The sequence below is a fragment of the Saccopteryx bilineata genome, chromosome 3, assembly GCF_036850765.1.
Source record: "Saccopteryx bilineata isolate mSacBil1 chromosome 3, mSacBil1_pri_phased_curated, whole genome shotgun sequence".
NCBI classification, from domain to species: Eukaryota; Metazoa; Chordata; class Mammalia; order Chiroptera; family Emballonuridae; genus Saccopteryx; species Saccopteryx bilineata.
In genome coordinates, this window is record NC_089492.1 from 213,380,096 (window position 1) to 213,404,685 (window position 24,590).

Sequence of the window (24,590 nt, forward strand, 5' to 3'; positions counted from 1 at the left end):
TATGATCTCTCAAAATATGACCACTAATGTTGCAAGAATCTTATTGCAAAATATGGAAAAGTTTCTTCCATTTTTACAATTCAAAAAATACTCTTACCATTAGTTGGTTTTTCCTCTTCTAAAAATGTGTGGGGGCTATGTTCACTTGGAAGTTGTTTGAAAAGATAAAATAGAACTGTCCCATATTGAATTTTCTAATGTTCTTCATAAAGTGAGAGGAACTTGAACTAAAGGTGCAGATAGAGTTTCATGAGTATGAGTTGGAGTTCTTATGTGTTACCACAGGCAGATAACTGTACAAAATCACCTCTTCTCTGACTTTTGATGATGTTATTGCATCACTGCAATTTCTATAAAATTAGGTTCTCTGTTAAAAATCTGTAGCATGTTGTATGAATATTCATGTAAAATATACTAAATACTTGACATTAATTGTTGGAAAATTGTATTGCTGATTTCAAATGGAGAAAATAAAACTTATTATAGAAGAACCAAAGATATAATGAAACATAAAAGAAGCAAGGCATTTTATTTGGTCCTTTAATATTTCCAAATGGCAAGTATTATTTAAATAAATTCTAAAGGAAACATGTATGCCACATTCTGCCTAACATTTGAGATTCAAAATCTTGATCTTTTTTCCCCATTATACAGAGTGTGGGAAAAGTAGGTTTACAGTTGTTTGTATGGAAAAAATACAATAATTAATAAATAATAATACAAGAATAAGCTTTGTTTTGATTATCCATAACTGTAAAGCTACTTTTGCCCCACCTTATATTCTTACCTTGGCCTCCTCACTCCTAAGTGACTTTCTAAATTAGAGCCCACAGATATTCAAACAAATGTTTGCCAGTTACTGTGCAACTATTTCACTTAATTGTGAGTTTTCTGTAGTTTACTTCTATTGGGCCTATCCTTTTCAATAGTAAAACAATAACCTTTCTTCTTATACTATACAACACTAAGGAAATTAATATACATATACTCAGTAGAAAGTTGGTCTTAGAAGAATTGAATATTAAAAACACAAAGTTCATTTCTGGATAGAGGCATGTAAACCTAAGTTTGTAATTTCAAATATAAATTCTAGCCTTCTTAGAAGACCATCCCAGTAGAGGGCTCCAGCTTGCTTCAACATGTTATGGAGGAAAAATCATAAGAAAGTTTTTAAAGACAAACTTGCAACATTACATTTAAAACGTAGAGTTTTCCCCTTAGCATAACTGTGCAAGTGTGTATGTATCTATCTACATATTTGGTTGTCTTAGAATGTTGCTCAGTTTATAGACTTGCCTTTCTATAGTTATATAAACTGATTTAAATCAATTTATTATTATATCTTTTTTTATTCTTCCCTAACATATTTCCATGGCACTTATTCTAAACCATTGACACACTCCTCAGGAGCTCAATCTTGAAAGTTTCATTAGTTTTTTTTCTGATTTATGTAAATAATATACTCTTATTGTAAAATATAAAAATGGATAGAAATAAAAGATGAAATTTAGCTTATCATCACTAGTTTCACTACCCAGAAGTTATTTTTATGCTACTATTACTATTTAGGTACATTTCCCTTCATCTTTATTTTAGACTATATAATAAACACTGTACACACATATATAATATATTGTATTGTACTGTATATAGTTTTTCATCTTTTCACTAAATAGTTTAAGAATTTTCTATATTAGGAAATATTCTTCAAAATAATTTTTTCAGTGTTGTATAATATTACACTACATGAATGTAACATTTTTTATTCAGAAATAGAATAATACTGTGATGATTATTCTTATACATATGTTTTCATGGGCAGATCTGGTTATTTCTGTAGGATATAGTTCTAGAATCAAAATCACTGATCAAAAAATATAGTACTTTTAAGGCTCTTAATCCATATTGTCAAATTTCCTCTAGTTGCACCTAATTTACACTTCTCCAATTGGTTAAGATTACCAGCTTTAACCTACCCTCATCAACGTTAGATCTTATACTTTCTTTAAAAAATTTTGTCTGACCAGGTGGTGGCACAATGGATAGAGCGTCGGACTGGGCCATGGAGGACCCAGGTTTGAAACCCGAGGTCACCGGCTTGAGTGCGGCTCATCTGGTTTGAGCAAGGCTCACCAGCTTTTGAGCCCAAGGTCGCTGGTTTGAGCAAGGGGTCACTCAGTCTGCTGTAGCCCCCAGTAAAGGCAATTATGAGAAAGCAATCAATGAACAACTAAAGTGCTGCAACAAACAATTGATGTTTCTCATCTCTCTCCCTTCCAGTCTGTCTATCCCTCTCTCTGTCTCTTTTTGTCTCTCTCTCTCTCTCTCTCTCTCTCTCTCTCTCACACACACACACACACACAAATTGTCATTTGCTTTTTTTAGAAAAAAATGGGATCTTATTATTTTAACTTGGCATTTCTTGAGTTGGTTAAGTATGTTTGGGGCCAATTTTATTTTTTCTATGTATATGCATTTTTCCTTTGCTCTTTGTTATATTTCTACATTTATCTCTTTCTTATTGATTTATAAGAAATGCCTATGTATTGTAGATCTTGACATTGTATTTTTAAAAATATCTTGAACTCTTTGAAAAGAACAAGATCATAAAGTGACTAACCCCATTTTCCTTAGGCTCAGCTAAATTTCAAGGTCTCTCTGGTTCATCTGTCTTGATCAATTTGACCTATGGTAATCTCCACCATCTTCAAAAGTCTACAGCATTTAAACCTTACTTTGTCTATGTTTAATCCTTAAAATGGATTAAGTGGGGAAATGGAGACAGAGATTGGGTGAGTTACTTAGGATATGCTTAATTCTTATTTATTCTCTCTGCCAAACCAAAAATTACCCGTCCTTTTTTAGTTGACCAGTTGTTAAAAATAGAAAAACTGTAGTTTAAGGCTATTTAAAACTGATCATCTTTCCTCAGTCATGGATTTCTAGGATTTCAGAAAGCAGTGGCTATTTGCTACAAAAATTGGTGATAGTATGTTGTAGCAGTGTTAATTTCCTGGCTTTGGTCATTCTACTGAGGTTATGTAAGATAACAACATTAGAGCAAGTCATAGGAAGTGTATACAGGAATTTTCTGTACTATTTTTGCAACTTTTATGTAAATCTAAAATTATTTCAAAATGTTGAAAAACTGAGGGAGAAGAAAATGAATTATTATAAATTCTATATATTGAAGAAAAAAATTTCTCAAATTTCAAGGATCTCATTAATTATTTCTATTCATCAATATGGTCACTTTCACCTTTATGTGTGTAGTGTGGGATGACTTTCAGTATGTGGAAGGGTCATTCGCTCTCAGTGGTGCACAGAATAGACAAGAAAAACTTGGAGAAGTGGTATTCAGTGGTATACAGCAGTCATTTGCTAAACAGACATGCAGAGCTGAAAATCCGTGAGCAGGATAAATAGATCCCCGACCTCCTGGAATTTCCAGTCTTACTAATAATTAAAATGAGATAAAAAATTATTGTTTTTATTTTTTGCAAAAATTGAAAGATGATTTTCTAAGTATAAAAAAAAGTTTCGGGGAAATGGAGGCTTATGTCAAAAAGCAATTGATTACAGAGATTGGAGAAGCTATAGTGTGTCCTCGCTGTTGATGTTTAAATGCAGACCATTAAGTCATGCTTGTTAGAGATTTAAAAAGGCAAAAGCAGAAATCTGGATTACAGGAGAGAAAAATCACTCGAAAGTAATAAGGAGGACAGACCGAAAGGAAAAAGTGAAGGGGAGGAAAGGTAGAAATGAGAACCGTTGCTGTCAGTTTGTAATATGACATAGGCCACAAGCATCTCAGCATAAAAAATAAAAATAAAAATGAAAGGCAACGCTAGAGGAGAGTGGGACGCCGCTGAGCTGAGATTGATTTCAGGTGTGTGTGAAGAGGACCGAGAAAAAGATTGGGATGGGAGACACACAAGCGGAAAGTATCAAATTGGAAACTGCTGAAAATTGGACTGGTACACGGACACTTTGAGGAAAGAAGACTAGTCACCTACAAGTTTTGAAAACGTGCGGGAAGGACAGCGTGGGAAGCGAGAGCGTCGGGCGGTGCCCGCGCCCCGGACGCTGCGGGATCTAGGACTTGGGGACCCCGGCGCCCGAGATGGGCGTGGGGTGGAGGGTGTGTGTGTGCACTATATTTGGTGATGTCATTGCAAGTCAGTAAGCGGTGAAATTTAACACCGGTCGGATTTGCTTGGCTCCTCTTCTTCCAAGGGAAGCAGCCGGCGGCAGTCAACGCGTTGAGCGCCTGCAGTTGCCACCGGCCCTTTCGCACCGACTAGATTTTTCGAAGTGGGTGTGTGTCCTTCTCTACAAATGTTCCGGCGCGGGTTGTTTCCCAGGACTTCCCCGCCCCCCTTCACCTCCTTCCCTCCCCCATCCCTTTCTCCTCCCAGGCCCAAGCGGAGGACTCCACTGGAGTCACAGAGTCGCCTTTGAACCGCAAGTGAACTCGAGGGCTGCGCTCGCAGCCGAGCTCCCGCGCCCGCCGCGCGCCGCCGCCCGCCGTGAGGTGTCCCTCCTCGCCCGCTCTCCGAGGGGAGCGCCCCCACCCCAGCCCCGGGCTCGTCCGTTTCCTAGCCAGGGAACTAGGAAGACTGTCTACCCTTCGGGTGCTATTTCTCTCCCTCCCTAATCTCCTCCTGTTTGTTGTTGTTGCGGTTTTGGAGCATCGTTTTCATGTGATTTTGTTTCCCTTTTTCATGGACAGTAGCTGCACCCTTAGCAGAACGGAGGTGGCTTCTGTTTTCCGTTAGCGCTTCGCCTTGCGGACAAATGCATACAAATGCATTTAGGAGCCCACAGGACAAGGCGTGGAAAGGTCTCCCACACGGCAAAAACGTAAGTCGCCCACCCGCTGGGGCAGGGTTAGACCAGCCTCTCTCGCCACCCCCGGGATCCGCGGAGCAGGTTGGAGTCTGTGCGCCCGCTTCTTGGCACTTTTTGAAGTTGAGAGCCCGGGGGCAGCCGTGGCATCCTTCTCTTGTCTCCTCAATTTGTAAAATACCGTGTTTGAAAGGAAGCCTCCTGCCAGCTGGTCTCTCCGACAGTTTATGCTGTGGCTCTGGAGGGAACCCTTGCTGGCTCGGGGCCCGAGCGGGCGGCAGCGGCGCTCGGGGCTCCAGAGCTGGGCTCCGACGCCCGCCCGCGCTCCAGCTCCCGCCGCCCCCGCGCCCTCCTCCCTTTCTCCTCCTTCGTGGCCCTGACTGAGGTCTTGCTGCCCCGCGGTGCTCATTCTGGGCCTCCAGCCGGGGGGTTGCTGGGGCATTATCCGTACACTGGGCTCTGTGCGCGCAGCCTGGACCGCGGAACACAGGAATCCCGCAAGGTTGCGGGATGGGGAAAGAGTGTGTCCGCTGGGCGTCGGGAATCAGGGAGCTGATAGACCCGTGGGACTCGGAGGCAATCTCCTATTGTCCTTAATAGACCTACAAACGCACTGCCCGTCGGGGCCCGGGCTGCGCCGGGATCACTCTGGCTTGTTTAAGGGGAAGGGGGGCGGGACTACCCCTCACCCGGAGTGTGAGCGGGGACCTTGAATGGCACCCCACCTCCTCTTTGGACGTTGTACCTACTCCCACCCCCTCACTGGGGAAAAAGGCGTTGATGGCGAGGAGGGTGTATGGCCTTGGCTGGCTGCCCTGGTGCCTGGAACAGGTCAGTGGGTTATGCCGGTTTGTTCCTGTCCTGGGGGGGGGGGGAGGGATGAAAGAGGCTCTAGCGGTTCTCCGCCTCGAGGCTGCCCCTCGGGAGAGTAAGTCGGAGGCGGGCAGGGGGCGGAACTGACGGTGGCAACAGAAGGCAGGCGGAGGCGGGTGCGGAGAAAGACTGCCTTGTGTCAGTGTTTGTGTGAACACGTGCTTCCCAGCCGGGTGCAGCCGCGCCTGGGGGCGGCCCTGCGCTCTGTCCTCTGACCCTGGGAAGCCCCGGCAGCCGGGCTCACAGGTGGACAGGGACGCACCTCCCCACGTGCCCGCAGGCCGATGAATCAGTGAGGAGTAACCTCCGCAACTCCGTGTGGCAACTCCGTGTGCACGCGGCGGGACGCCGGCCGGGACGGGACGGGGTGAGGAGGGCGGGGGGAGGGACGCAGGGGGCGGGGAGACGCAGCTCCAAGAAGAGGTCAGGCTCTTCCGGCAGCCTTTCCCAGAGATGCTCACCCGGGTCGCACAGCGTTTCCAGGCATGTTTTCTGTCACCTTTCTCAATAAAAGCCGTTCTGCATGGATCCGCTGGCGAACCGAGGCCGGGGGGACGCAGCGGATCCTGCGGAAGTGGTCGCATCTTCCTGTGATCTGGGGCCCGTGGAATGGGGAATGAGTCTCAGGCGCCCGCAGATCCTGTGCTACCAGGAGCGGCTGGGTGAGGGCCTCCACCTCACAGCCTGCCTGTCCGTCCCTGTGCCCTTCTTGTCTTCCCTGCCAGCTCCTCCTCCCCCGAGGGCTTTTCCTTGCCACAGAGCAAGCCTAGTCGGTGACTAACATTCCCCTTGGTAGTTGTGACCAACCTTGCGGATTAAAGATCTGCTCCGGGCCTCTCTGTCTTGTCTGGTTTACACTTCCCTTCCAGACTCCCAGAAAAGGCCCTGCATAAATTCTTGGGCAGTTTGGGTTTTGCAAATTGGGTCCAGATGATTGGGGGGAGGGAGGCAGGAGTCAGAGAAACCGAACAGAATGGATTACACCGAGGAATTTATGAGGAAATATTGAACTACGTGGAATAGGGAAAGAACCCTTGTGAAGAGATGTCGGAATGGGTAGCAGATCCTGGGCGCGAATCTCCCCTACCCTCGCAGAGGTCTCTGCCAGGGGTCATCAGGATCTTGGATATCCAGTTTGTTCCTCTACAGTTGCCAGTGGGGGTGGGTGTACAGAATTAAGGGTAATTCAAGGTTACATCTGATTGTAGCCCTTCACAGCTCCAACCACACACATGCAAGTAGGGAAAAAGTATTACTGATTGAGCTGAGAATATTGTTTCTTGAAAATATCCAATTTCCATAAAGAATTCAGAGTTCTTTCAGTTTGAAAAAACAAAACAAAAAAATGATACCAGCCAACCCTATATGGTGGAGATTTAGGAGAAGCAGCTGCTTAGTTGATGATCATGTAAGGTCACTGAATTAAATCTTAGAGTCCCTAATGAAATCCCTGAGGTTTTAATTTTTCACCATCTTTTTGTGGTGATGTTTTGCAAGTACAAGGGCAGTATTTTAAAATTACAGTTCTGATTAGTCACCCCAAAACTTTGGTAGTTTAAAACTGAATCCCTAAAGACATTTTATTTCATGGGGCTGGTTCCAGATGCTTAATGTGAATTGTGGAATTAATAAAAGTAAATTAAAACCAAAAGTCAGTATTAGATACATTGATTTAACATATTATTGGACGGTCTCCCAGGGAAGCTATTATGATACTTAAAGGGTTTCTATAACCAAAGAAACTGGGGTGGGGGAGGGCAGGGTGGTGTTGGATATAAAGATCTTTTTCCTAGCTGGCATGAAATTCTATTTTTTAAATTTGCTTGGTTATGTTTGTGTTCAAGTAAATGTTTAAAATAAATTAATGTCTTAGGGAGAAGAATTATAACTTATGGAAAATGATTTTGAATTTTATTTAGACATTTTACTTGGTAATCTGTCAAGTTACAGGAAAAAGCAAATTTTATTATGGGAATTAGAATAGCTGTGTTAGTTTCCTTGCCATGCTTTTCAACTATGACTTATTTTGAAATTTATAATTCTGAATGTGAACACCATTTTTTTTTCATTCTCATAAAAGGCTGAGCTTATTCTGTCATTCATTCAGTGGTTTATTTAGCACGTTTATTGAGCTCCAGTTATGTGCCCAGCATGGTTCTAGGCAGAAAGGATATAATGGTTGAGCAAGACAGAAACACAATTGCTGTCCTCCCAATGCGCCCATTTAAGTTTAGGAAACAGAAAATGAAACAACCAAGTTTAACAAAATGAAATAAGGATATGTGCAGAAGGACACATAGTAGTCCTGAGTAGGTGGGAAGGAGAAGGAGGGATAATACTAGAAGGACAAGCTGACCAAAGGAAATGAAATCTAGATTGGGTCCTAAGTGGAAAAGGAGGTATATAGAGCTTTCTAAGCAGAGAACAACAGTAAATGTCTCGGAGGTCAGACAGCACAGGGTATCTGAGGGCCTGAAAGAAATGGAATTGGCTGGAGCACATATTGTAGGGATGGATCTGAAGTGAAACAAGGAGGATATCTAAAAGACCTTCAAACCAGTTTACTTTCTTAGATAAATAAATGGAAGTTAGGATGACCTGACTTCTTGGTCTTGGGATTACTATGCAGGTAGAAGATGCTAGAGAAGTTATATATTTGTTGAAGCTTAGCCAACTGCTAGATTTACTGATTGTTTAGTCATTCACTTAAAAATCTTTATTTAACAGTAGTGTGTGCCAGGAATTTTGCTAGGCTAAGCAGCAATCAGTTTAACAATGTCTGTGGTATTATGAGGACAGACTAATTTAGGTGTAGGTGTTTTTTGTTTTGTTTTGTTTTTTTCTTCTTGCTACTGACCTGACTCCAGGCATTCTGATTACTTGAAGTCCTTAAGCATTTATCTCTCTTCTACCCATGACTTATCTGCATGCTTGGAATTTAACCAAAAGTGCTAGTACACTTCGCACTGGATTAGTTATACAAATACCTATTGTGTTGAATTGATAGTCCAAGAAATTTATTGTATATAAATTAGTGACACTTTATTCTCTGAATCATTCAACTTTATCCCCAACTGCTGGGATAAGAACTGTTTTTCAGTTATTTTGGGAACAGAGGAAAGAAATTTTACTATTTCTGGATCTTAGCAGATAGTAAAGAACAAAATCTGTAAAGCTGTCATGACTTAGAGAAGTTTTTGGCTTGTAAACTTAGTGTGATGGAAATTGTTGAAATTATTGATGTATATCACATGTGTGTGTTTTTCAGAGTAGTTTACCCTTTCCAGTTGGTTTAAATGAATATCACCAACTGATAAAATAAAAGTTTCCTGTTGATGAGACTTCAAAAGTCTGTCTTACTATTATAAATTGAATCTATGCAGGAAGGAGCATCAACAGCCTGAAGATATATATCATAATACCTGAGGGTCTCCTGGGTGCCCTAAACAAAAAGTGTCCTGGGACTCCCTCAAGTAACAGACCCTTCAGGGAAAGAGAAAGTTTAATAGCTTCAAGAATTATTAAGCAAAGATGCCTGGAATGGATATTAGTTCCTTAAATTCTGAGTATAGTTTTGGGGTATCTGTTTCCTTCCTGATCCCCTTTTAGGCCTTACTCCTCACATGTCTGGTTATGTTTTGACTATGACTTATGTCAAACTGAAAATGTGAGTAGCAAACCAGACACACAGTATTTCATGTTTTGTTAGATATACTCAGATATTAACATCATGGGTTATATTTTCTGAACTGTTATTGAATGTTTATTAGCATATTAATTGACTTCTTTTAGACCTGTTTTGATTTTGTTAAATGTCACAAGTATATGTACTTCTGTTACTTTATATTAGTGACATGGCATATACTCCAAACACAAAAAAGTGAACAAAAATAGACATGCTTTGATTATTTGAAAAAAATTATATTTAATACACTAACTAGACTTTTTGTTAGAGTAATGTAAATAGATGAACAAATTAGAAAACTTAGTAGACTATTTTAGTTTAATTAAAAGAGTACTGGCTAGAACTGTAGCAAGAGCTTTCCGTATTTGTGGTTAAATAACATGATCTTTATAATTTATAGAACATCTTGCTTTGTCCTCAAATGCCAGTACATTAATAGGATCTCACCACATACAAAAATTTTAGTGTTTCACATTTGGAATGTAAAATGTATAATATGTCATCATATAATAAATGAGTCAGCTAAGATTCAGAAAATTGAAATGACCTGCCCAAGGTCACACAGTGAATTATAAATAAAACCAGTATTAGTACTTTCACTCTCAGTCTAGTGTTATTTTCTTATTAACCAACAACTTAATATAGTTATAATTTTAATTTATTAAAATACTCCAACATACCTTAGCACTATATGTATAGCATAACAGCGAGAAGGACAGAGAACCTGTGGTGTCCTTGACAATCTGTTACTACCATTAATGTGGAAATGTCACCTTTTTTCTTTATTAAGTAAATATAATACCATGAGGGGGAGGCACAAAACCAAAGAAATAAGCAAGCCCAGCCCAAGTCGATATTGCCCAGAAAGCTTGAATTTATTAAATATCCATTTTATACAGTGATGGAGTTTAGCTTTTTAGCAAACAATTATGTCAATTAAGCTTGATATCTGTGCTTCCACTTCAGATATGAAAAAAAAACACAATAAAAATGAAAAGAGAAAAGGTCTCCACTTACCCTACCATAGCAGATTTTTAAAAAATTATACTTTTCTTCTCTCTCTTTGGATATCCAACTAAAAGTATATGTATTTTACTTAACTTTTCCTAACAGTTAAAAAAATTAGGTCTATAGGGAAAATTTGAATTCCTCAATCATTGGTAAATGAAAATGGTATTCTTTTTATGCTTAAAAATATTTACTAAGTGTTAGTATCATGTAAGAAATGGATAAAAGGTGAAGACCTGTTGCTTCCTTAGATATTTCCTCATTAATTAATCATAAAAGGTACAACATATACTGCAATAGCAAAGTTACAAATAAATCACCAAAAGTACCAAGACAAGGGAAAGAGCAAATTCTCTTTAGGAATAATGGGAAATTTCTTGAAGCAGGTGTTATTTTTTTATTTTTTTAGCGAGAGAGAATAAGAGACAGACAGGAAGAAAGAGAGATGAGAAGCATCAACTCATAGCTGTGACACTTTAGTTGTTCATTGATTGCTTTCTCATATGTGCCTTGACTGGGGGGGGGGCTCCAGCTGAGCCAGTGACCCCTTGCTTGAGCCAGTGACCCCTTGCTCAAGCCAGCAACCTTGGGCTCAAGCCAGTGACCATGGAGTCATGTCTATGATCCCACACAGCCGGCAACCCTGCGCTCAGACAGGAGACCTTAGGGTTTCAAACCTGGGTCCTCAGAATCCCAGGTTGATTCTCTACCCACTGCCCCACCACTTGGTCAGGCAGAGCAGGTGTTATTTAAATTAGGCTTTGATGATACCTAACATCCTGACAGGTGGAAACTGAGAGGGCATTTCAGACACTTACAAGGTCTGTCCAGGGAATGGCTGGAACTTTGAGGGTGTCAGCTACAGGAGGGTGCTAAAACAAGGAGGTTGGAGCTGAATGATAAGGGCCATGAACACCTGGTGAGGAACTTGACTTTTCATGGTCTTTCTCACTTGGCTATTAGTTTTCAGCATAATCAGAAAAAGAGAAATAAAATTTGTTCTTTTATCATTGATCTCTACCTCTCCATTAGTCATTAGCTTTAGTGCAGAGGTGTGTACTTACAGAAGATACGGCTCAACTGAATTGTCATAATCCCCTAAAATCGCCTGGTTAAGGGATGATGTTGATGTGCTCATGTTTCCTGCCTAACTCCAGGAATGGACTTATTAACATGTGGAAAGTGCTGTATTTTATCCCCTGAGGTCATTGGGGAAGTCTATGGGTTGGCTGACTTGCAAAGTGGATAATGCTGGTTGTTGTACTCTTCCTTAATTACCTTTATTCTGAATGGAAAAATGTCTGTTGGGTTGTTACTAAGGTTTAAGTGAGCCAGATGACCTTGGGCAGGTGAGACGTGCTTCCTTTCACATTCTGTTTTCTATTAGAATAGCATAATTCTGATGTACTCTCCTTCAGTAACTGTCATCATGAGCTATTTATAGTCTCATTGGTATTTATCATGCCAGTTACTCGTTGAAAATATAAATTTGAAAGGAAAAGAGCTTCCTTTTACTTAAACTGTAGATCATGCTGGGATCTATCCTGAAGAACTTGAGAAATTATTTTACTCCCCCACAGTGGTCCTCAATTTTGTTTGTACATTAGAATCGCATGGGAGATATTTAAAAACCTTTGTATCACAGAAAAAATAAAATTATAATTTCTTGGAGTGAGGGTAAAGCAAGCAGGGCCCTAGTATTAGTAATTTTTACAACTCCCCAGCTGATTTTACTGTACAGCTAAAATGAAAAACAGATCCAAAACATTGGTATAAAGTAGGCCTTATACCACCTCCTGAGTGACATCTATGCCAGAAGAGTGAGTGGTCCTCAGAGTGTGATTCTCAGATTAGCAGCATCAACATTGCCTGGAAACTCATTATAGATGCAAATTTGAGCCCTACCCCAGACATAGTGAGTCAGAAACTCTCGGGGTGGGGTCCAGAAATCATTAGTCCTACAGGTGATTCCCACGCCCACTAAAGTTTGAAAACCACCAACATAGAGCACTAAAAAAGATCAAAACAACACACGATAGGTGCTGGCAAGGATGTGGAGAAAAGGGAACTCTCCTGCACTGCTGGTGGGAATGCAGACTGGTGCAGCCACTGTAGAAAACAGTATGGAGATTCCTCAAAAAATTAAAAATTGAACTGTCTTTTGACCCAGCCATCCCACTTTTAGGAATATATCCCAAGAACACCATATCACTGATTCAAAAGAAGAAATGCACCCCCATGTTTATGGCAGCATTGTTCACAATAGCCAAGATCTGGAAACAGCCCAAGTGTCCGTCAGTGGATGAGTGGGTTAAAAAGCAGTGGTACATATACGCAATGGAATACTATGGGGTCATGAAAAAGAAGGAAATCTTACCTTTTGCAACAACATGGATGGACCTGGAAACTATTTTGTTAAGTGAAATAAGCCAGGCAGAGAAATAAAAATATCATATGACCTCACTCATTTGAGGAATCCAAGGAACAATGTGAACTGAGGAACGGAATTAAACCTGAAGGGAAGGGGGGAGGTAGCTGTTGGGAAGGGAGCAAGGGAGAATTTGAGAGGAATACAGGGGAAGGGGGATGCAATTGGGGAGACACTAGAATCTATGTAAACACAAATTAAATAAAATTAAATTAAAGAAAGAGATCAAATAATCTTATTTTGTCATTGTTATAAAATTATATACCTGTGTGTTGGGAAACAGCTGTGTTAGGTTTGCTCACTGGTTTACCACCTATAAGCTCTTTGATTAGTGCATGAGCACGTGCAAAGGCCACATGTGCATAGTCTATGTAAGGCTATGGGTGCTTGCTCTCAGAGGATGGTAGATTGCCTGCCTGCCACTGTGAGGGGCCATTTTTGCTGTTTGTTTGCCCAAGAAGCCGTTTTCCCCTGCCAGTTTGCTCATCCACCATTTAGAGACTCTATTAATCAGGAATGGCCCGATGCTTTTTGGCTCTACAGTTTTTCTACTGTCTGCCTGAATCCAATGTGGACCTGCCTGGCCTTGGCCACTGGCATTACCATGTGATTTAAGCAAAATAACACTTATTTAAGTATGTCTTCAATACAATATAACTATAAATAGCAAATATTCTAAGTTCCTTTTCTTAGAGTTTGGTACACACACAATTCACTTTAAAATTACCTACTTAAATTCATACACAGTCTGAGGATACACATAAAATTTATGAATCATCTTTGTGTCAAGGCCCAGAATCTGCATTTTTCACCAGTAAATCAGGTGGTTGTGTGCCAAGCTAGCAGCTGAGAAGCATTGTTCTAAATAAATGACACCCTATCTGGAAGAATTTTGTAGACTTCATTAAAATATATGGTTCAGCTATTTGCCCATACCAGTTGAAATTGAAAACCCTGTCTTATAAAAGCTGTGCTCTACACTGAGTGTGATCGCAGAATGTGCAGTTTTCACTTACTAAAAAATGGTTAATACCATTTTAACATAAATGTTACTTCCTTTATCTCAAAGAGGATAGTATAATTTTATATTGTTGGCTCACTTTGTATAAGATCATCTTACTTAGATTAAGATGTTCTTTATACTAGCTGGTAAAGGTATACACTTATTATTGGTAGTAGACAATGTACCAATTATTACTAGTATACTAAGAACTTAATAAAAGGAAAAGGGTATTTTCAGAAGTCTCTGTAATCACTCCTTGCAGAACTGTATTTTACATAAATGTCATTTGGGCGTCCCCGGGTTAGAATAAAAAGTAGAATTAGGGTCTATATTAGCATGAATAAGGTAATAAAATAGTGTTTTCAGCATGCTCATTACTTTTTAAAATTATATCTATAACTTTGTTTTCACTTGGTAGGTAGATATAGTCAATTGTATTCAACAAAATCTGTCAAAAGTTTAGTTACACTGAAAAACAATCAAAATATTTTCACTTAGCTAATTGATATGAATGAAGATTTTGATTTGTAGTGAATGAGTATTCTGTTCACAGGTATTACTAATTAAAATTTTATGTGGATATCTACAGGCCATTGCTATTTCCAGAAACAAAAAAAAAATCATGAATTTAGTACAAGTGATTTCAATATGATATTCAAATGGATTTTATATATACTGCTCACAAAAATTAGGGGATATTTCAAAATGAATATGAAGCGATAAAAAAAAGAAGCATTTGGCCCTGGCCAGTTGGCTCAGTGGTATAGCATTGGCTCGGCTTGTGGAAGTCCCAGGTTCGATTCCCGACTAGGGCACACAGGAAAAGTTCCCATCTGCTTCTCCACCCCTCCCCCTCTCCTTCCTCTCTGTCTCTCTCTTCCCCTCCTGCAGCCAAGGCTCCATTGGAGCAACGTTGGCCCCCAGGGGCTGAGGATGGCTCCATGGCCTCTGGCACTAGAATGGTTATAGCCACAGCAGAGCAACGCCCCAGATGGGCCGAGCATTGCCCCCTGGTGGGCATGCCGGGTGGATCCTGGTTGAGCATGCTGGGGTCTGTCTGCCAATCCCTGCTTCTCACTTTGGAAAAATACAAAAAAAAAGTAAAAAAAAAAAGCATTTGATTTTTTTTTTTTATTAAACAAGAACATCAGAAAAGCAAATGACAATTCAAAGAAAGTTGTTCGATTATGGAAATGTGATGCAAAGTCAACTTTTATTTCATTGGTGAAAATGCACTATAGAAAAGGCTAAAAGTACTGGAGTATCAGCACATTCCCTGATCCTCTAATTTTTTTGAGCAGTGTATAAATATTCATTTAAACAAGTACGGTTCCATCAATTTATAATTCCTATGGTTAAGTGACTATAAGCTGCGCTATTTTGTGTGAATTTATATTACTTTGTATAAATTGCATGTATGGTAATTTGACATAATATAAAATAATATATAATGATCATCATTATAATGTTCCTTTACTAGTTCACATTTATTGAATGCTTCCTATGTGCCAGGTACTATTTGTATGCGTCACATGAAGTCTTTCAGTTAATCTTTATTTTTTTATTTTATTTATTTTTTAACAAGAGAGAGACTGAGACAAAGACAGAGACAGAGACAGACAGACAGGAAGGGAGAAAGATAAGAAGCATCAACTCATAGTTGCGGCACCTTAGTTGTTCATTGATTACTTACTCATACTGCCTTGACTGGTAGGCTCCAGCTGAGCCAGTTACCTCTTGCTCAAGCCAGCGACTTTGGGCTCAAGCCAGTGATCATGGGGTCATGTCTATGATCCCACACTCAAGCCAGCAATCCAGTGCTCAATCTGGATGAGCCTGAGCTCAAGCTGGCGACCTTGGGGTTTCCAATAGGTCCTCAGCATCCCAGGTTGATGCTGTATCCACTGTGCCACCACTTGATCAGGCCTTTCAGTTAATCTTTTAAAAAACCAAAGAAACTGAGGCACAAAGCAGTAAAATGTATGCCCAAATCATATAGTAAGTGGCAAAAGCTGGAACTTAAATTTGGAGCCCTTGTCCTTTATATGAAATAATATGAATATTAGAATACTGTGTTACTAATTAAAATAGCTTCATTGTTAATCTTGTACTAGAGCTCATTTTAGATATAATATGATTTAAAGGTTGTAAACATCCAACTAAGTTTTTCCTAATGACTTTTCCATTTTTAGGAAACTGCTTCTTCATTTTATTGTGCTATGTGTGGCAGGGGTTGCTGTTCACGCACAAGAACAAGGTAAGAATGTCACCTTGGCTAATTTGCTTGTAAAAAAATTCTGCTTCCAGACAGCAAAAGTATATGACTTTAAAGTCATCATAACCTTAAATTCAACATTAAATAATAATGATTAAAAATTCTACCCAGCACAATGAGATTGTAAGGGTGAAAGAAAACAATTTTGGGGGGAAATATGACCTTTAAGAAATTAGTCAGGTCTTCTGTCTGTGAAATTGCTTACATTTTTAAGCAAACTTTCTATAAAAGGGAAGTTTTGTATAGTAAAAAGGCTTTGCTTGTAACTTCATTTTAAGTGGGAGTTCTTGGGAGTAGCAAACTGTGACTGAATTACCTTTGCACTTCTTGACACAACACAAGCATATATTAAATGTTCCATCTAGAGTTACATCATTAGGAAACAAAATAAAGTTGGTGTACCAGTGGGCTTCGGACTTTAATTCAAATAGAGAGGTTTGAAAAATAGTTAAATATTTTGATTTTTTGCTTGCTAGCTAGTTGCTGTGGTAGTTTGGTGATAAGAATTTCAGGAATCTATATAATACTCTAATTTATTAAACAATCTTTTTAATAGATCTTGTATTTGCCACATAAAATCTTAATTATCAGTAATTAAAATATGAATAAGATAGTATCTCTGGCATCAAAGTGGAAAAACAAGTGCCTTTGTCAAAGGTAAAAAAAAGAATGATGAAATCAAATAAAGAATGCTGGATCTACTGAAAATATCACCATGGGTTTCTTTTTTTTCCTCTTCTGCTTTTATCATCAGAGCTACCAAATTATTCATTCTGACAGAACCAGCTTCTCAATTCAATGAGCTGCTGTTCATTTGGTCAGTCATCCAAAGAACGGTAAGAAAAAGACAAGTAAACAAAGACAAATAAATGAAGTATATGTAGGAAGAGAGAAGGCACAAAAGGAGGAGTGGTGCTCCATCTGACTGACCAAATTGAAAAGTGGACATAGATAAATATTCTGTTAAACATAAGTGAATTAAAATATGTCTAGGAATAAATTTTGTAATTGTCTTCTATGGGGAAAAGTAAATTAGCTCACATGCCACATGGAACTTTATTTTGCTTTAAGGAGTCATGAAGAGGAGAGAAACTATATCTCTTAATTTATTGTTATTATTACTGTTATTATTTCTGAGAACTTACTACATACCAGCCACTGTGGTAGTGGAATATGTATTTTCTTCACCACCACCTTATTACAGAGTGTTTATAATTATGCTCATGATAGAACTGCTGAAACCAAGATTAAGAAGAATAAAAGTACCCCAAGGGTTACAGGCTAATAAATGGAAAAATCAAGACTTAGAAGCAGGTATTTTGACTGTAAAGTCTATAAATTCTTTAAAAATGAATCATCTTGAACCACAGAGAAGGAGAATTGCCATTATTAATTATATATATATTTTGTGTCTTGTTCTTCATTGGTACTTTACATATATTATTCTAATGCTCATAATGAACCTGCAGGGTAGGTTTTAGAGATAAAAAAAAAAACAGGTCCAGAGCCCTGGCCAGTTGGCTCAGTGGTAGAGCGTCAGCCTGGTGTGCAGGAGTCCCAGGTTCGATTCCCGGCCAGGGCACACAGGAGAAGCGCCCATCTGCTTCTCCACCCCTCCCCCTCTCCTTCCTCTCTGTCTCTCTCTTCCCCTCCCGCAGCCAAGGCTCCATTGGAGCAAAGTTGGCCTGGGCGCTGAGGATGGCTCCATGGCCTCTGCCTCTGGCGCTAGAATGGCTCTGGTTGTAACAGAGCAATGCCCCAGATGGGCAGAGCATCGCCCCCTGGTGGGCATGCCGGGTGGATCCCGGTCGGGCACATGTGGGAGTCTGTCTGACTGCCTCCCATTTCCAACTTCAGAAAAAATACAAAAAAAACAAAAAAAAAGGTTCAGAGAAGGGGCTTGCCCAGGTTCATACAGCTAAGACTTGAATTTGAATGTCCATCTCTGACAACAACAATAAAAAAAAATTCTTTCCACTCCACATCCTCTTTGCTGTCACCTGGTGTTTTGAGTTTAATAATTTACAAGATGTATCATTATCAAAATACCCAGGCAAAGAAAGATATGAGGAACACTGAGTATTTGTGAATCGGTTTTTAAAAATAATTTAGAATCAATGAAAGGAGTAAATAAAGGAAAGACTCTCTTTCAACCTTAAGATTTTATTCATAGAATACAAAATATGCTCTTTTATTTCAGGGGAACATCATAATTTCTAGTCTTTCTTTTTATAACAATAAAATTTTATTGTGAGTGTTTAACAAAAAAAAATTTTAAACTTCTTTGACTTAGAAAATTGGGTACTTTTGAGCACCAAAAAGAAATGAAAATAGTAGTATGCTATCAGAAACTTAGAAATATTTTTCCAAAATAGATTTTTTTTTTTGTTAAATTGGCATCATACAGTAATGTAACATTTGACCAGGAGATTAGAAAAACAGTTGCAGAGAAATTGTAATTTTATAAATATCACAAATATCATTTGCAACCTTAATTTAATACTTCTTAATATACCTATTTGAGTTAGAAATGATTCCTAATTAGATTTATCAGAAATAAATATATTTTACTTAGAGTTTTCAAAACTTTAAAAAATGTCAAAGTAATATAAATATATACAAGGCAGGGAAAAATTGAGTTTATCATTGTTTATGTGGAAAATACAACAATAAGTAATGATACAAGAATAAACTCTGTTTACCACTGTTTGTATGGAAAGTGATACAATAATTAGTAAGTAATAATACAATAATAAACCCCGTGTTGCACATACTGACAACTGTAAGCCTACTTTTGCCCCATCCTGTAGTTTAAAAGTCAAGTTTTACTTCAAAATATAAAACAACAAACATTATCCCTTGACCTTACTCACTCCTGCAATCTTGTACCCAAACTTTCTTTTACCACCTTCTTTTGGTTTTAACCGCCATATTTCTTAATAATATGCTTATGTATTGTTTTGACTTCCAATTTTTGATGGTTAGGTTTTAACAATTTTATACTATCATATATCCTTCCTTCTCCATCTTCTTTTTGTTCTCTCAATATACCTTTATACAAGTTTTTAATTAAATTTGTATTTATAATTTACCTTATCATGCATGTATGTAATTTTTTTTACCACTGAACCATGTACATTTATATTTTCTTTCCTGTACAGTATATTTTTGTTTGTTTTGTGTTCTGTGTCACAATCACTAATACTTCTCAGCTATCCCAAGAGAATTCTAAATTTTTTTGAAAAGTATTTTTCAAATAATATACCATATAACCATTTAAATTTTTTTTCTTAGACATATTCCTAGTGGAAGCTAAAATTCTCCTGTTCTACCATAGATTGGTAGTTCTCTATGTTTCCTATGGAGTTTATCTCTCTTGTCTGTGTTAGACTCAATGTCTTGGAACTCAGATTTTTCTTCTTCATCATCTATTTTCTTATTTGAGTGGAGCATGACATTCAGTAGCATCCTGAAAATGTGTACTTAGGTGGTACATTTTGCACCATTGCATTTCTAAGAATGATTATTTAGTACATAGGCTTGAGGGTAGTTTGAGTGGGTATAATTTTAGGCTGTAAATAGTTTCTCTCAGAAAAGCTTTCATCTATTGTCTTCTGCTTGCAGTTAAGAAATCTGTTATTATACTAATTCTTGATTCTTTGTATGTGACCTTTCTATTTTCCTCTCTAAACTTGAGCAACTTCCTGAAATACTCTGAGCCTCATTGTCAGCAACTCTAAAGTGAAGATCTTTTGAACTTGATGTTTTAAAATTTCACAGTAATTAACCTTGATATTGGTCTTTTTTCAATTTATTGTGCTGGGCACGTAGTAGGTCCTTCCAGTATAGAAACTTAATTTTCTGGGAATTTTTCCTTGCTAGTTCTTTCTCTCTGATGTATCTATTTGCTCTTCCTACAAATTCTATTGGTCATATATTGGATTTTATGGATTGAGCTCCTTATTTTTATTTAGCTCTTATTTTCCTGTTTTTGTTTTTTATTCTATTTTATAACAGATTTTCATGAGTGACTATTCCAAACATTTAAATATTTTTATTTATGCTGTGTTTAAATTTTTAAGAGCTTTCATATTTTAGTTAACTTTTTAATAAATTAACATCTTACTCTATTTTCTTTGATGCAATATCTACTCTGAAGATGAGAATAATTTTTTTGAATTTTTCTTCTGCTCCCTGCTTTGTCTCTGTTTTCTACAAATTTTATGTTGAAAATGTTCTGTATCAGTCTCTTGTACCTATATTATCATTTAAAAGTAAGGCATTAAAAATATGCTTGGGCCTGATGGGTGTTGGCTCACTGGATAAAGCATTGATCTGGGACACTGAGATCCCAGGTTTGAGACCCCAAGGTCTGCAGCTTGTGCATGGGGTTGCCAGCTTGAGCACAGGATCATCAACATGATCTCACGGTTGCTGTCTTGGGCCCAAAGGTCACTGGCTTAGCTGGAGCCCCTCAGTCAAAACACATATGAGAGGCAATCAATGAACACTTGAAGTGCGCAACTACGATTTGATACTTCTCATCTTTCTCTTTCTCTCTAAAAAAAAAGAAAAGAAAAGAAAAGAAAGAAAAAAAAAGGGTTGGAGACTCTATTTGTATGGGTAGCCTTGTTAACTGGTATAGTTTACATAGAGGGTGTTGAGGTTGGTATGTCTTAGCTGACCATTTTGTTGTTGGACTACAAATGTCTAAGATTATACAGTATTTTTAAAGAAAAATCCTCCAATATCTTACATATAGAATATAGTGCTGACTGCCACTGTTAGTAAAGTTGAGTGATAGAGATTTCAGCAGGGTTCAAAGAGTCTCACCATTTATTATGTGGATTTTAACTGAATCCCCTTATTCTCATTATGATGTTTTTATTCTATATTCTGCTATGATTAATTCAATGTTTCTACATAAGTGAGCTGGAGTCATCTGTTCTCAAAGTTTCTTATATGTACTTCCAACTTTCCCTCCCTCCCTCATTCGAAACCCCATGCCTCTCACCTGGATTCAGTGATTTGGTGCCTTCAATTCTTGAGCCTTTTCAGGATTTTGTATGTGAATTGGTCCGTCGGCCATTAGCGCCTGCATCTGCAAGTCCTTAGTGTTCAGTTTTTTCAGCTGTGCTAATTCCTTCATTTGCTTTTCATCTTTTAAAAATTTGTTGATGTCTCTTATCTGCTGTTGTTGCTTCTATCCATTTACTTTGCCCATGTAGTTTTAAACCACATTTCCTTGTTCTCATTTTTAGGGAGATTTTAAGACTGAGCAGAGATAAGTATCTGTTTTTTGCCGTTTTCAGTTTTTCCTTTAAGTTTTAACACAGCTAAGAAAACCATTTTAAATATGCTATACATAAATGCAAATCTTGTACTTGTTTTATAACCAAGTTTTAGGTATAACCTAATGAATAAATGATTTTACTATAAGAAAAAAAATTACTTAGGGCTGTTTTCTGAGCATTTGGCAGATATAGATCTCTGTTCTTTTTAAATACCATCTACTTTCCTTAGCACTCTGTCACTGTTGGTGGGCTGGCTGCCCATGAAATTGGCACAGTTGCAACACCTCTCATGATAACTCACACCAAGCAAGCTGTGCGGCCCATTCCCAACACACACAGCTTTCTCAGGTTCATGATCCCAAGGTATGAGAACCACATGTGTATAAATCCTTATGTGTAAAATACTCATCTCCAAGAATAGTATTTCCTGTGAAAATTAGTCCAAAATGTATTTATTGTTCACAGAGAAGCAACTCATTCTAGCTGCGGTAACCCCCAAGTATTTTTTGCCAAAACCCCATATGGACACTTATTTAGAAAATTTACACACAGGTTAAAGCTTCATTTCTCATTGTATAAATAAGTTTGCTTTTACCTTTTTAACCAAAAGAGATATGTTGTTACCATTAAGAATAACTTAAAGTCAAGCTGCCACTTTTTACCTGCCCAGTGTGATAGTTGTGCTAAAGCACAGGTGGTTTGCAGCTGGAAGCCACAGTTCTTGTCCAGGATCCAAGGCTTAGTAGCTAAGTGACCTTGAGCAAGCTCCTAATATAGTCTGAGCCTTATTGTCAGCAACTCTAAAGTCAACATAATAGTTGTTCTGACTACATAGGATTGTTGTGTGGGTCAAATGAAATAACACATGTAAAGTGCTCAGCATGCCTGTTCGGAGATGAATGCACAAGAAATTTTAGTAGGAAAAGAATATTCCAGATCCTTTTTCCCCCATGTATTTATAATATTAAAAAATAAGTAAATAAAACCGAATAGTTAGTTCTAAACTACTTTTTTTAGCTCTCTAACTCAGTGAACTAGCAACCAGGAAGCCTGTCTTTGAGTCGACACTCTGGCACTGACCAACTATTGGGATTAGACTACAGAGAACAATAAAAAGTGGATATTGGGCAATTATCTAGATAATTTAGTCAGACTGAGTAAATGTGCAAGAAAAGGAAGAGTATATTGAGATCTATATGATCTTTCTTGTTTACAACTTTGATAATTTTATTTTAAACAATCATTTCATTCTATTTTTTATTTCTGCAAACTATATAGAAAGAATATAGCCTTGGAGACTAGCTGACCCAGGAATATGAAATTTTTAAACAGAATTCATTAAAATTAAGTTCTATATTAATTTAGATCTTTATTAGAAGTTAACACTAATTTTTATACTCTAAGTATTATTCTGTACATTTTATTGAAAATTGGATAACTTTTTAAAACATCTTTTCAGCTATTAATTACTAAGAAATGTAAAATCTTACATTTTGAGGGGTAGACATAGTACCTCCCTGCTCTTCCAATTTGTGATAAAAATATTGTTGGTATTGACAGGTAAAATGATTCTTTAGTTTTCTGTACTTGTAAAACAAATGTAACCATTGGTTCTCCTGTGTCTATATCTTTAGGCATATGCTATACTCCACCACAGAGTCAATTATATAGCCACTGGATCTAGTGTCAAACTTGGGTAGAAGTCATAGTTTTATTATATGCTGAGACTTGATTTCTTCTTTTTTCTTCCGTCATTCACTTTCTTCCTCTTTCCATTTCCTGTCTTTCTTTCCTTCCTTCCACCTCTCTCTCTAATTCCCTCTTTCTTTAATTCTAATTAGTGATAATATAACCATTGCTACTTGCTATATAAGTTGCAAATGAAAGAAAAGCAAGGTTGACATGTTTGTGTCTGCATCTCAGCATCAGTCATGCAGGCTTAGAAGACTGATTTTATTAGCACACTACGAGAGAAACTACTTGTCATTAGTGTTTAACAAAACAACAACAAACAAAAATTGCACTGAAGGCTTTGAAAGGCAAGTTTCAGTTCTTTATTATACTTGTCACATGTGGGATTGAGTGCCATAGTGAAAAGGGTGAAAAAGAAAGGTTTGAAAAAATTGAATCCAAATGGAGGCTCTACCGATCATGCACATTACTTGACAGTTTTGCAGTCAGGCCACCTTACTGCTCACAATTATAAGAATCTTCTTAAACATGCTAATCTGCTCAGGCTCAGAAACTGTATCATACACACAGTCCCATGCAAAATCAATGCAAAAATTATTTTAGAACGAAGTCAGAATCTCTTAATCAGGGAGTGAAAGGATGGAAAGTGGTAAAAATATTTTTTTAAAGCGGGTCATCCACAGCCTGAAAGAGCATGGATACCTCATTCTTGTTTAATGGTTCCTTTTTTACATCTAGGATAAACTCTTTTGCTGAGGATATAATTCGTTTTTTCTACATTCTGAATTTTTCTGTTCTGATCCTCACATTTTTATCACCTTTGACATTCAGCATAAACTAAAAAAAAAAAGAAAAGCTTAGTAAGACGTGAAACTAGAAATGCAAATGAAGATTAGATCACTAAGGGCCTGAGGGCTGAAATCAGAAGTTTGAGTTTTGAACCAAAAGCTGTGAGAACTACTGATTTGTTATAGAAAGGGGTGTCATGAACTAAGTGTTCATTTTCTTCTGCACTTTAGAAGGGCTTCTCAAGCAGCAGTAATTCAACAAGGGTGTATTATTAGAGGCCAAGGAATCTATCAGGATGCAAATATTATAATTTGAATGAGAGTAAAGAGAGCCCAACTAAGTCTCATGTTGGACTTGGTGACTGAAACGATATGGAGAATGGGTAGAAAGGAAGTATCAAAGATGATTACTCGGTTTCTGTGTTAGATGATAGGGTTGATTAATTCATTCAAGCAATATTTACTGTGTTGTTTTAGTCATTGTTCTATATGTTGGGATATATCAGTAAAACAAGATGAAGTCCCACTCTCTGGACTTTCACTTCCACTAGGGAGCTAAGCAATAGGAAAGTATATCTATATCTTATCTATCTATCTATCTATCTATCTACCTACCTACCTACCTACCTACTTATCATCTATCTATCTCATTTTCCCAAAATTTCAATTCTATAAAGAAAGAATGAAGCACAGTAA

At 38.0% G+C, this 24,590-nt stretch overlaps 1 protein-coding gene across 1 annotated transcript in view; it reads left to right on the plus strand.

Moving 5' to 3' along the window:
• The first annotated feature begins 4,586 nt into the window (after positions 1-4,586).
• The window catches only part of COL24A1 (collagen type XXIV alpha 1 chain), a 367,011-nt gene continuing 347,007 nt past the window's right edge, over positions 4,587-24,590 (plus strand). Inside the window, exons 1-3 of the mRNA XM_066264956.1 lie at positions 4,587-4,634; positions 4,733-4,863; positions 16,038-16,102. Coding sequence (XP_066121053.1) covers positions 4,808-4,863; positions 16,038-16,102 — 121 coding nt within the window. The 5' untranslated portion in view covers positions 4,587-4,634; positions 4,733-4,807. The remainder of the gene's footprint in view (positions 4,635-4,732; positions 4,864-16,037; positions 16,103-24,590) is intronic.